This window comes from Protopterus annectens, chromosome 7.part0 (genome assembly GCF_019279795.1).
Source record: "Protopterus annectens isolate FY-2018-M chromosome 7.part0, PAN1.0, whole genome shotgun sequence".
Lineage (NCBI taxonomy): Eukaryota > Metazoa > Chordata > Ceratodontiformes > Protopteridae > Protopterus > Protopterus annectens.
The window spans coordinates 51,906,283-51,920,944 of record NC_056739.1 but is presented as its reverse complement, the minus strand read 5'-3'; the positions used below and the strand labels follow the sequence as shown (position 1 = coordinate 51,920,944).

General features: G+C 40.6%; 1 protein-coding gene across 1 annotated transcript in view; it reads left to right on the top strand.

The window, feature by feature from the left end:
* Positions 1–7,634: 7,634 nt before the first annotated feature.
* Positions 7,635–14,662, top strand: part of LOC122805886 (vomeronasal type-2 receptor 26-like) — a 19,701-nt gene continuing 12,673 nt past the window's right edge. The window contains exon 1 of the mRNA XM_044076133.1: positions 7,635–7,641. Within this exon, the coding sequence (XP_043932068.1) occupies positions 7,635–7,641 (7 nt within the window). The remainder of the gene's footprint in view (positions 7,642–14,662) is intronic.

The window sequence follows — 14,662 nt, the reverse complement described above, 5'->3', positions numbered from 1 at the left end:
ATTTGCTGTAACCTCTAAGTACTACTCAGATTGAACTGGCATCATATACAAAGCTACTAGGAGTCACTCTTAAGATATCCACATAAAGAAACAGTAAAAAAAATAAACAATCAAACATTTCAAGCACCATACTGGATAAAACTTTATCTCACTCTGGTAGCCAGAAAACATGTATTCTCTATATTCCTACAACCAACTCTTCTCTGTACTTCCCCAATATTGGTCAATTTACAATCCAACCTCTCCAGGATTTTAAATCAATATTATAACAAAATTGCTAAATTTGCCATTAATATACAAAATCAATCCACAATTGCTTGGCCCTAAAACAGCTAGCATGGCTAGAATTTCCTGCTAGCATGGCTAGAATTTCCTGCTAGCATGGCTAGAATTTCCTGTCTCCTTAAAATGTTCCCAGCTACTAATCACACAAACTCCTTACCAGACCTGAACAATGCCCAGCACTACTCTTCAAATATGTCATTCTGCTCTTCAGACCAGGCCTTACTTTCAGTGTCTAAATCTTGTAACTCAGCTGATGACTCCTTATATTCCTGAGATGTCGCTAGAATGTGGAACTCCTTGTCTCTCTAACTCAAACTAATTCACAACCAAAGGATCTTCAGAGTACAGCTTAGGCTACACCTCCAAGACCTTTGTCTCTGCTCTTGCTCTACTCCTGGCTTAGCATCTTTTCTCACAGATGTCCATTCTCCTTCCTTTCACTGCTCAACTCTTCTTCTCTTACTTATACCCCTATATCTTCCTGCCAGTCTACTCAAACTGCCCCATGTGAATCTCTTATTCCACTACGCCTTAAATCTGAGCATAAAGAAAACCATAAATTATGCACCTGACGATATATGTACTGCTACCGACTCCTAAAATCCCATCTACTTCACGCATAATGTTCACATTGATTAAGAAGCAGTGATTTTAACAAGTCAAGGAAAAACAGAATCATTAAATATTGGATGAATATTTGACAAGGCTATGTGCAATTTATATGCAGAGCATATCATTAGAAAAGCAGGACTACATGAAAAAAACTGAGATATAAAAACTGGAGGAAGAATTACGAATGACTTTATGTACTGATGGTACAGGACCACTGGTTGAACGTGAGGTGAGGATTTATGTATTTATTTATTTGATATTTTTTTATTAGGGTGGTTTGACTGAGTCTACAGAATACTTTTTCAGTGGAGGCCCAGGGAGAAAGGTTTCACATACAGTACAATACAAAATATGAAGTAGCTTTTTCTCAAGATTGAGCAATTTAGTCTCAGAATGAGCTTATACTAACATGAAGAAGACAAAGAGCTTGATAAGTGGCAACATTAGTAAATTTATTTTAAGTGGAGAAGAAATAGCATACAGAGTCACCTTGTTTGGTTCAATAATAAATAATGATACATCATGCAGTCAGGAAATATGATGTTAAACTGTTCTTGACAGAATGTCCATGAAGGATCGAGACAAGATCGTTCACTGCTGACAAGTATCTTTAGATATGAAGATTTGGTTTGTCCATGATATATTTTAATAACATCACAGATATGAATGTTGAACAGTAAAGACACATAATAGGGAGAAACATTATACCTCTGAATAATGTTTTCATTGAAGAGCACAGACTATCATTGCTATGTATCACTGTGTTCATTTACTTTATCATCTACTATATTCCATGTTAGTGCAATGTTTTCTGTATGATCCTTGTATGTTTTGTGTGGAGCTTTTCTCCTTGGGCCTCCACTGAAAAGGGGTCACTTATAGGTTCATAGGTGTATACTAGGCTAACAAAAACTTGGGCCATTATAAACCTGATGATAATATGTTGCTCAGACCAGCCTGAGACACCTGGTCTGAAAGCCCAATAATGTCTGTTTTCATACAGTCCACGGAGGTACATTTCAGGCCTTTACACCTACATGGACTGTGATGGATTACTGGGTAAACCAATGATTATAAATAAATACCTCCTCTTAATCTGAATGATTACAACAACTTTATCTTACGTAATACACTGTATGAACACTAATAGCATTTACTTTTTTTTTAAATGCACCTTTTACTTTACAATTTTTGTTCACTTTGTTAATTGTCCCTGCACTGCATATTTTTATCTTTAACTTGTTTCTGTAACATTACCAAACTTTTACATCACTTGTAACTTGTGGAGCTTTTCTTCCCAGGCCTCTTGGTCAACTAGATAGAGAGAGGGAGAGAGAGAGATGGATAAATAAATAAAAAGACAGTGTCAGGTGAAACAAAAATGTTATAAATAAATAAACTCTAGCAGATAAAACACAGCCATGATGTGATAGGAGGCAATTATTAGCCCTCAAAAATCAAGACCGGACAGGCCTACTTTAGTGGAATGAAAAAATGAGTTGAGTGTTGCTGACATTACAAACAACCCTAGTAAGAGGTTTAAAAGTGGAAGACCCCTAAAATGCAAACTAACAATCACCCATGGAATCAAGTCACATACTAGAAACCTCTAGGCAAACAAGAGGATGGCAGGACCAGGCTAGTACTAGATCAGTAGCACATTCAAGTGACAACAGGACACAACTCATTAAAGTTTAAATAGACCAAGACTGGAACTTTGCATGAGATGAGAGACTGAATGAACAGCCAGTGCAGACAACACAATGAGTTTAATTTGATAGTAGTAACTCTGTTAATAGGTGATCTCCAAAGTTATGCACCAGATTCCGTGTTAAAGGTTTGATCCTAGAAGCTGTAAATGCAGAGCTTTGCAGTAGTCCAGCCAGGAGGAATCCAAAACATGTCCCACTAGTGGAATATCCATAGATGACATTGTGTGTGTAATAAGAACACTGCTCCTCAGCTGAAACAAAACCTTCATGACAGTTGTCACCTGGAGTTTAAGGCTAAACCAGGCATTGACATCATCATCATCATTGTCGTCATCATCACTGTCATTATTATCCTCATCATCACCATTGTCATTATCATCATTATCATTGTCATTATCATCATCATCACTGGCATTATCATCATCATTGTAGTCTTCATCATCATTGTCATTATCATCCTCATCATCATTGTCATTATCATCATCATCACTGGCATTATCATCTTCATCATTGTCTTCATCATCATCATTGTCATCATCATCCTCATCATCATCATCATTGTCATCATCATCATCACAGGCATATCATCCTCATCATCACCATTGTCATTATCATAATCATCGTCATTATCATCGTCATCATCATTGACATTACCATCATCATTGTCATTATCATCATCATTACTGTCATTATCATCATCCTCATCATCATTGTCATTAACATCATCATCATCATCCTCATCATTATTGTCATTATCATCATCCTCATCATTGTCATTATCATCGTTATCATTGACATTACCATCATCATTGTCATCATCACTGTCATTATCACCCCCCCTTTTCCCATTTTTTTCTACACTGGGTGGGGGTGTTGTGCAAACTGTTGTCACCTCTCTTGATTCATTCCTCCTCCCCTATCTTCTTCAAGAGTCATGTCTGATTGTTGCAGGTCTTCTCTCATGCAATCCATCCATCTCTTTGCTGGACATCCTAGATGCCACTTGCCTTTTTCCTGTCTCTTTCAATTGTTCTTCACCAAACAATTTTCTGCCTTCTTGCACATGTGCTGGAACTACCATAGTTGATTTTCTTTGAGCATCTCTGCAATTAGAGCTACGTTGGTTTCTGTTCTAATATCTTCATTGGTACCACAGTGTGCATCATGCCACCCATCTCAAGCACTTCAACTCCATCTCTTCCAACTGTTCTAACTGCTCTGCCTTCATTACCAAGGCTTCTGTAACCAACAGAAGACTTGGCCACACCATACAGAAGCAAAGTCATTTAAAAGCAAAGAACAGAGATGGTGCACTAACCTTTGAACTATATCATATGCAGATACAGCAAGTTCCAATGTGGTAAGTTCAAAAGAAAGCTATAAGAAAAAAGGAGCACAACTAACAAGAAGATTTCTGAAACACAAACAGATTGCATGCCAGCATCCAAATTTACATCATTAACTGATACCCAAACACCTTTGAATTTAGAATAACAAGACAGCATTTCCTGATATAAAGCATATAGGGACTTGCTACATTACTAATGGTGCATGACTTGCATTGCATTTTCTTTGGCATTTTTCTGTCACACTTTCCCCTCAACAGTCTTTGCCAGTTTACCAAAGCCCTTCTGATTCTATCTTTGACCTCTTCATTCAGAATTTATTCACCCTCAACCACTCCTCTCAGATACTTGAAATTGTTGACTTGTTCAACTATTTACCCATCTATCTCAATTTTCATGTTCTTTTGCTTTCATTTACTGCCATGATACATGTCTTGTTTGTACTCTGTTTCATCATATGTGCCTTCAGTTTTGCATTCCATTCCTCCATCTTTTGTTGAAGCTCATGATCAGAGAAGGCTTGTAATGTCACATCATCTACATGCAGCAGCTATAATAATCTGTGATCAGGGACAGCTTGTAATGTCACATCATCTACATGTAGCAGCTGTAATAATCTGTGATAGGGACAGCTTGTCATGTCACATAATCTACATGTGACAGCTGTGTTAAGGTGTGATCAGGGACAGCATGTCATGTCACTCCATCTACATGAAGCAGCTGTGTTAATCTGTGATCAGGGACAGCTTGTAATATCACTTCATCTACATGTGGCAGCTGTGTTAATCTGTGATCAGGGACAGCATGTCATGTCACATCTACATGCAGCAGCTGTGTTAATCTGTGATCAGGGACAGCATGTAATGTCACATCATCTACATGTAGCAGCTGTGTTAATGTGTGATCAATGGACCGCTTGTCATGTCACATCTACATGCAGAAGCTGTGTTAATCTGTGATCAGAGACAACTTGTCATGTCACATCTACATGTAGCAGCTGTGTTAATTTGTGAACAGGGACAGCTTGTAATATCACTTCATCTACATGTGACAGCTGTGTTAATCTGTGATCAGGGACAGCATGTAATGTCACATCTACATGCAGCAACTGCGTTAATCTGTGATCGGGGACAGCATGTAATGTCACATCATCTACATGCAGCAGCTGTGTTAAGGTGTGACCAAGGACAGCTTGTAATGTCACATCATCTACATACAGCAGCTGTGTTAATGTGTGATCAGGGACAGTTTGTAATGTCACATCATCTACATACAGCAGCTGTGTTAATCTGTCCCCTCCAACCAGACAGTAACAATTGTAATAAAGTTTGCATCTTTAACACAAGATCTTTTTGTCACAATAGTACATCATTTTAAAGGACAGCACTGGTGTAAATGAATTTCAAAGAATGACATGTATGGCTCTGGCAACCGTCATGAAAGAATTAAGTTTTAGTTAATTACTGAGCATTTAAAAAACAAAAAGAAAAGACGCTGGCAGAGTCTAGCTCCGTTATTTATTTAAACATTAAGCGCTTTCGTTTGTGGTAATCAGGACTTTATCAAAATGCACAACAGACCCAGCCCAACACATGTTTAGCAAACATTTCATCATGTGACATGAAATCACTTAATTTTTAAATAAATAATAGAACTGGACTCTGCCAGTCCCTCTTCCTTTTGTTATAGGTTTTGAGTTTGTTTTTCAGTTTTTATTAATTACTGAGCATTCAATTTTGGATGCATTCCATATCTGCAACTAAATTGTTAATGGACATTGGATTGGGATGAAAGTTGAGCTACAGCTGTATGTTATTGGCATGCCAGTAGTGTTGTACAATGTGTCAATTTAATATGAATGTATCATACAAAGTTACAATGTCAGTTGAAAGTTCAGAACCTCGCATACAAATTCAAAATATGTCCTATTTCATTCTGATTTACTCATTATGAATTGCAAAAAAATCTGAATTTTAAAAATATTTAATCATTTTTACTTTCTAATTGATGCTGGCAAAGTGTTTCAAATTTTAGTTAGTCTAAAGTGAAAGTTTTTTCTTTCTTATGACTGAATTATTTATCTGAAACAATGAGCAAATAGTTTTTCTTTACACTGACAGTGTGTGATGTAAGATTTTTACCAGTGGTTGCTTGTAATGAAACATCTCACAAAACATTTGTCTGCCTAAGTAATAGCAACTTTCAGTAAATGATACTGGTTGAATGCAAATTCAGAATTCTTAACCTAGATTCCCAGTCAAAATCCTCCAAGGGGTAGTTATTCATTTTGTAAAACTATTATAAAATATTTCAAGCTTATCTCTTCTGAGCTTGTGAGCCATAGTTGCAGATGTTCAACCCACATTCTAAGACTGTCCTGACAATCTTGTATAATTATAAAAGAATGTCTTTGTGTCCTTATGTGATCAAACTAGGAACAATTCTAATAATATAAAAACATATCTGATGTTGGAAATCTTTATTCATTCCTTACTGATAGGACTTCGGTTCCATCCTCGGAACTGACACGGCTATTTTCAACCACGCGCCAGCCAAAAACTCTCAGCAAAGACCTACGTATAATGCCCCTCTCATAGTGTCTCCAGATCTCGTTTGCCACTGTCCTCATCAGATGTGCCTAGCCTATCTCTCTCAAAGCTAAGTAGAAAATGTTTGTATTTTGTGTAGTTTTCTCAGAAACCTTGTTCTTTTTAGTCAGTCTCGCTATTTTCGCCTCTTGCCTGTAACCTGCTTTTTTCCAACCCTCTCCCTTTGGTAGTTAACCTTTTACCATTGTTGGTACTGTCCCTTTCTCCTACCTTTGGTAGGCCCTCTTTTTACCACTTGTGGTACTTCGAGATGCCAACGTTGGTACTCCCTACTTTCCCTCTTTATCTTCCTCAACAAAACAAACAACAACCCAGTTCCTTTTTCTGTTTCACTTGTTTGTTTTGTTTGTTTTTTCCTTCTGGGTAATTTTTGTTGTCAGTACGATATGTCAGACAAAGCTAACTTGGGGTTTAAACAGCGCGACAAGTGTGAGCAAAAGATGCCCAACTCGGATGATCATGATTGGTGCATTTATTGTTTGGGCATGGAAATGTTTCTTGTGACATCTGCTCTAGTTTTAATAACTGCACTCTAGCAGACCGCAAAAACAAGCTTATCTTGAAAGGTTTAGTCAAAAAGCCTTTTTTGGAGGCTCTTTCTGGCTCGGAGGTCTCACCACCTCCTAAAATCAAGAAACACAAGGAGAAATGGAGTCACTCTGTTCCTACATCCCCGACAGTTATGGAACCGAGTTGGCACAGAGTTTCTCCGGTGCCCTCGGTGCAGACTACTTCAGCACCAGGCTCTGTGTCTTCTCCCTCTGTGCTGTCTCTGATGTTGACTCCTATTTCGGTTCCAGCTTCGGCACCATCATCTTCTCTGCTGTCCTTGGTCCTGACACCACCTTTGATGACCATGCCAGCTTTGACACCATCCCTGGCCATGGTGCCAATAGCTTACTTGGCTCCACCGACTTTGACCTTGATTCCTAAGGTTGAACATCTCCCAAAAAACAGATAGTCTCCAACTTATGACCCTTTTTAAGGGCACCAGTTTAGCCCCTTTCTTGAAAGACCTGACTCTCCTTCAGCACCCTCCTATAGATCCACCAGGAGCCTTTCTGAACAAGATGAAGTGTGAGTTGTTGACCAGCTTCTGGCAGCTAGGGGATTGCCCACCCCAGCTAGACCTTCCATTCCCCTTGGCATGGAACCTTTCACAGCATACTCACCTGTTTATACTCCTCCGACCTCTACCCAGGCCCCAGAGATCTCGGTACCGATGACCACCCCAGCGCATTCTGTATCAGCTCTGACTGCAGAGTTTCCCCTGTTGGCACCTACCTCCCTTGCTGCATCAGTTCCATTGCAGCAGGTACACACTCAGAGCAGTGTTTGGGCTGCCAGCACCTTGGTACCTACTCTGGTGCCTATTTTCTCACTGGTGCTGTCTATGTCCATGGCTCTGAAGCTTCCAGTCCTCTCAGAGCTCCTCACCTGGAGGCAGGCTTCTCAGGCTGGGGTGTGACCCCGGTTCTGAGGTTGTACTTCTCAGGTCTGGGCTCCCATCCTTCCTTGGGTGGGCCTGCTTTCCAGGTGATGGAGAGGGTCCTTGCCTCCACAGGCTTGCAGTCAGCACCAATGGCATCAACACAAGAACCCCCCCTACCATGCAGCTGTCCCAACCCCCTACTTCAGGATCCTGGGCACAGGATTCGCAAGACCTCCCTTTGAAGCGAACCATTTCTCCAGAGTCTTCCTCAGAAGATCCCACTGGGGAGCCACCACAGAAGAAATGGTGCAAGAGGAAGCGACTTGTTTCCCCTGAGGAATCTATCACTGAGGAGACTGATTGCAATGAGGGAGAAGGGTTCCACGGTCTCCACAGATGACATCTCATTTGGAGACATTCTTGAAATCCTCAAGCAGAGGGGAGAATGGAAGTCCTCTAACCCTTCTTCGGAGGAATTGGTGTTCTTGTAGGCCTTTCGTGCCTGGCCATCTACTTCCTGGGTGACACCACCTGCAAATGAGCTTGTAAAGCTGATTGTGCGGCATGCCAAGAAGGCCCCAGGCAATGTAGAACCTGTCCCCCAGAGGCCGGACAAAATTTTATCCACCTCCGAAGACCAGCCCAACTGGTCCAAACAGCTGACAGTTGATTCCATGGTCGTGGTGGCAGCCACCAAGAGGGAACTGGCAGAAGATAGTTCCACTGTCCATCCTCCAAACAGGGAGTCTTGGGCCATGGATATTCTGGGGAAGTGAACCTTTCCCATTCAGTCGCTGAACTATCTGGCACACTTCACTCGCCTCCAAAGAGAACTAATTTCTGAAATGTCTACCTCTTTGGCAGGGGTACTGCCTGATGAGGTGCGTGACACTGTCGCCTCACAGCTAGCTACTCTAGAATCTAACTCAAACCCCTCAATGTGTTTGATATCTCACACCACCGAGGGGGCAGCTCGAGCTGCCACATCAGGCATTGTCATGAGACGTCATGCTTGGAAGTGATTGTGTGATTTCACAGACCCCTTTAAATCTTCCTTCATCAATGCACTTGTCAATGAATCTGAACGTTTTGGTCCCAAAGTACGAGACACACTAGCACGAAGTGAGAAAGATGGAAAGATCTTGTCTGCTGTGGGCATATGTTTTACCCCCCCCCCCAGAGGTCCTACTTCAGAAACCAGAGGGGAGGGAAATTGTGGTTCAAGTCCCAGGGATCTTTTCATGACACTCGTGGTGAGCAATCCCCTGGGGCAGAGGGGGCAACTCATCTGGAAGCCACCCCTTTCAGGGTAGAGGGGGTCCACGTAACCAGGGTGCTAGAGATTCCTTCTCTGGCCAACCCTACCAGCCCTCCTGAGCAGAGTCCTGATTGCTTTCCTCTGGAAGCAGTCGGGGTCATTTTTCCCTGCACCTACCAGCCTGGCAACTTATTACTACTGATGTTTGGGTGCAGAGAATAATATCCAGAGGCTACCATATCCCATTCGATTTAACTCCCAGACCCATCAATCAAATCCCCAATGTGCCACCCAATCAGAGGGAGGTAGCAGCCTTAGAAATAGAAAAGCTGCTAAGAAAAAGTCAGCCAACCAGTCCCACCAGACCAGAGAGGATCCAGGTTTTACTCAAGGTTCTTTTTAATGCCAAAAAATACAGGGGGCAGGAGACCAATCCTGAATCTCACCCTATTGAACAAATTTATGAAACCTCAAAAATTCCAGATGGTCATAGTACAGTCCATTCTCCTCTTTCCAGGGAAGGACAACTGGATGTGCTCTATAGATCTCCAGGACACTTATTACCACATAAAGATGGATCAGCACTCCTGAAGATTTCTCCGCTTCTGGCTGGGAGCCAGTCACTAACAGATCAGGGTACTGACATTCAGTCTCTTGACAGCCCTTTGAGTGTTCACCAAATGTATGGCAGTTGTAGTAGCTCATCTTCAACTACAAGGATCCCAGGTGTTTCCATATTTAGATGATTGGCTCCTTACTGCCTCGACCAGGAATCTTCTAATCCGCAGCCTCTCTTACACTCAAGGCCTCAGTCTCCGCTTGGGGATTATGATCAACAAGGACAAATCTCAAAGGTTTCCAATGAAAACACTGGAATTCATTGGAGTGGTCTTCAACACAACATCCTGTCAAGCTTCCATCCCTCCTCACAGGCTTTCAAAAATAAGACACCAGATTCAAGCCTTCTTTCCACAGACTTTTGTACCAGCACCAGCACGTCTTGTACTGCAACTTAGGCTCTATGGCAGCTGCCATTACCCTAGTACCACTAGTGAGGTTGCACATGAGAATATTACAGTGGCTCCTTTCTTCACAATGGTTGATCTTAACCCACCCTCTCGACCACATGATACACCTTACAAACTTTTGCAAGAAAGAAATGCTATGGTGGATGACGCCATAATCAAATCTTTGGTGTCGACCATTCTGTCTCACCTAGCCTAGGGCCATGTTGACCACGGACACTTCCCTGTTAGGGTGGGAGGGGCATTTCCAGCAAAAAATGGTCCACGGCACCTGGTCCCCCATGGAGGCCAATTTGCACATAAACGCCCTGGAATTGAGGGCAGTTCTCTTAGCATTGCAAGCGTTCCATACATCCCTCCCTTCCTGGACCATTGCAATTCAATCGAACATGTCAGTCATCTGATATATAAACAAACAAGGTGGAACCAGATCTTACCCCCCTGTGTTGGGAAGCCATGAAGATTTGGCACTGGGTGATAACTTCAACTGCTTTCTTACAGCAATGCACATTCCTGGGAGTTCTAACCTTATTGCGGACAATCTGAGCAGGAACATCCTAATGCCTCACGAGTGGTCCCTCAATCTTGTAATAGCAGATCGGATCTTCTGCCGCTGGGGCAGGTCTTGCTGTGATCCATTTGCTTCCCCTCTAAACAACAAATGCAGAAGCTACTTTGCCCTGATCCCCACTTAGGGGGAATCACTGAGGGATGCTCTAACTCACGATTGGCCCCCAGGTTTACTGTATGCCTTTTCCCCATTTCCCCTCATCCCAAAATTCCTCTAGAAAGCTCAAAGTTTGGGAAGCAAAGTTATCCTCATTGCCCCTTATTGGCCCCGTTAAGTTTTGTTTCCTTTCCTATGGTCTCATCTGATTCACAGCCCAGGGATCCTGGATCAATCTCAAGGTCTGCTCTCTACCCTCAGGGATTGATTCACCCCAATCTCCACAGTCTCAAGCTCACAACTTAGTTCCTCCACTTCCAGTGATTGACAGGCTGCCTAACATCCCATCTCCTGTTCGCAAAATTCTTCTGGCTTCACCAGGAAAGTTTATTCTAGTAAATGGACTAGGTTTTCTATTTGTGCCAAAGACCAGAACTTAGACCTTTTCTCTATGTCTTTTTAGAATATTCTACAATACCTGACTAGTCTTTTACATGCAGGAGCCTCAGCATTGACGATCACTGTACATTTAGCAGCTATCGCCAATTTTTATAATGGTCTTGATAATTCTTCTGCTATGTCGCACCATCTGTGCAAAACCTTTTTGAAAGGAGTATTATACCTTAAACCTCCTGTCAAGCCCTCCATAGAACCTTGGGACTTGACTTTGGTACTTAAGTCATTAACAAGCCCTCCTTTCAAGCCTTCTGATTCATGTGATATAAAATTTTTATCATGGAAGACTCTACTTCTAGAAGCACTTACCTCAGTGAGAAGAGTATCTTAGTTGCAGGCTTTGAGTGTCAAGAGACCTTACTTGAGCTTCCACAGGGATCGAGTGTCCCTGCGTACTGATACTTCATTCTTGCCCAAGGTCGTTTCTGGATTTTCAATTAACCAATCTATTGACCTGCCGGTTTTCTGCCCTCAGCATTCAAACAGAGGGGAGTATCTTTTGCACACCCTTGATGTTCATAGGCAGCTTCATTTTTATCTGGACAGGACTAAATCTTTCAGAAAAATGGATAAATTATTTGTGGCCTTTGCGGGATCCAAATTGGGTAAACCTGTCTCTAAAGTGACTCTATCCTCCTGGCTTAGAAACGTCATTACCTTCATCTATCATCAGAATAAACTAGCCTTACCTTCCAGAATAAAGGCTCATTCTACTAGATCGATGGCTACTTCTATGGCTTTTCATTCCAGACTTTCTATGGATGATATTTGCACAGCAGTCACTTGGGCAAGATCTCATACGATTATCACTCATTACAAATTGGATTTGGCCTCCAGGGGATGAGCATCTTTTGGTTCTATGGTGCTCAGGAATATCCTTCCTTAGGGTCAACCAGGGACTCTAGTAGCTGAGGACTCGGTCCTATCAATAAGGAATGAATAAAGATTTACAACATCAGATAAAGAAGTTTGTCTCACCATAACGTTCCATCTGTGTTGTTGATCTTTATTCATTCTTTACTTCCCGCCCTCCTTCCCCCTGCTTGGACTCCTGGTGGACTTTAGGAGCTCCTGGTTAAGGTATTTGCTTAGACAGAGCATCCTACTGTCTCTCTTACTATCTCTATAATATAGGGGTGGGCAAACTCTATTTGAAGAGACTATGAGAGGGGCATTCTGGGTAGGTCTTAGCTGAGAGTTTTTGTCTGGCACGAGCTTGGAAACAGCTGTGTCAGTTCTGAGGACAGAACCAAAGTCCTATCAGTAAAGAATGAATAAAGATCTATAACACAAATGGAACATTATGGTAAGGCATGACTTCTTTTTCATGACAACTATGCAGACATTTGCATTAGAATGTTACTTCTTTATTTTGGTTGTGAATGGGGGTGTGGTGTGATACAGCATCCTTTTCACCCAATACCCAGACCAATGGTATATACATCAGTGATGCACAGAACGTAGCTTTAAAAGTGGAATATATTAAAGTAATAGCTATAACAATAAACATTTCAATGTAGTAAGTATTATATTATAATAAGCATTACAAAAATAAATTACATAATATTGTACAATAGTAATAACAGCATATTACATTAGAATTGGAGTAAGTTAGAAGTTCTATATAACCAGTTATGAGGAAGTACTACTTGAAAATACTAACAAAGTAGACCTCTCAAGGTAGTAGCCTTAGAATAGCTGAAATGAGCCCAAAGTTTATTATATTATCCCAACCAACATTTATAAAGTAAACTCCCATTGTTGTGTCAGATGTGATTTAAATGTTTTCCTTATACAGTGACAGACTGTCAGCTATAGCCCCTTGTGCTAATAAATATTCCATGGTTACTTTGTTGAATTATTTATTACTGGTGTCTAGTGAGAAGTGAGGTCTGTTCAGTTTCAGGTCACCACTGCTTGTATGAGAGTATGATGACTTATGTAAAGCTAACTTATCAGCAAGTGCTGAGTAATTATTAATCATTTAGTGATCGAATGATGAGAGTGCTAAGTAAATAGCTAGCGCTAGCAGTAACAGGCAGCACACCCTTTAATTGTTGGATTGACTAACATGCTTTCTACTACTAGCCAGGTGTATGAGTCTTTGAGTCTTATTCTTAATAATTTGTTCCAAGGCAGAGGTTTGTGAAAAAGAAATTCTACAAGAAGTAAAGCATATTCTAATCCTGGAAATAGGTCAAGTGCTCTCTGAATGTTAATGAAGACAACATGTGAAATGCTATAGGCTGCTTTAAGTTACTGCAACAATATAGTGTTTATAATTTTTGTAAGAATGTGAAATCTCAGAATACCTTCTAACAGTAGGCCTAAACATCTGTGCTGCTTAGTGAAGGGGTATAAGGTTCCAGGAGAGTTATTTTTTTACAGCAGATGCATTTTTACCTAGTCTTTTTTGCAATACCAAAACATAATGGTAGATTTGTTTGTACAAATAGCTAGCTTATCTGCACAAAGTCAATTCCACATTGGAGTAAAGCCATTTTAGAACAAATAAGAGAGTTGGTGCTCCAAGTTTGAACTATATCATTTGTAGACATAGTAATGCTCCATTTTGTTAAGTCCAAAAGGGTATTAGAAAAAAAAAAAGTACTAACCCTAAAAAGTACATTTCTGAAACAAAAAACAGATTGCATGCCAGAATCCAAATCTACCTTATCAATAACTGATACCAATCATCTTTGAATTTAGTAAAACAAGGCATCATTTCCTGATTTGAAGCATCTGTGGATTTGTTGCATTACTAATGGTGCATAATTTCAGGTTTGTTACTATGGCACTTGGTGTTTATTTGCTCATAAAAATAAATATCCAGGTAAGACTTAAGATGTTTTAAACTAAATTTGCATCACTGGCAAATTTCAAAATTTAAGAGTTACTTTTGATTGGCCTAGTTGACATGCAGATAATAAATAAAAGCACCCTAGGACTGACCACTGGGGTAAACCTCTGGAGATATGAAATGAATTGGAGATTACACCTTTATTTTGACACAGTTTTCACAATTCAACCATTGAGAAATCCACCGAATAATAAACAATTAATATTTCATTTCAAAAGTGTGATTATTATAACAGAGTGAGGAACAGAATCATATGCCTTAGCTAAATCTAGAAAGATATCTTCCAGCAATCCGTTATCCATAGCCTCAATTGCATTAGAGTAAAAGTGTAGCAGGTTGGTTATGTATAATCTTTCTTGTGAAACCCCATGCTGTTATTAAAGAACTACGTATCCTGTTT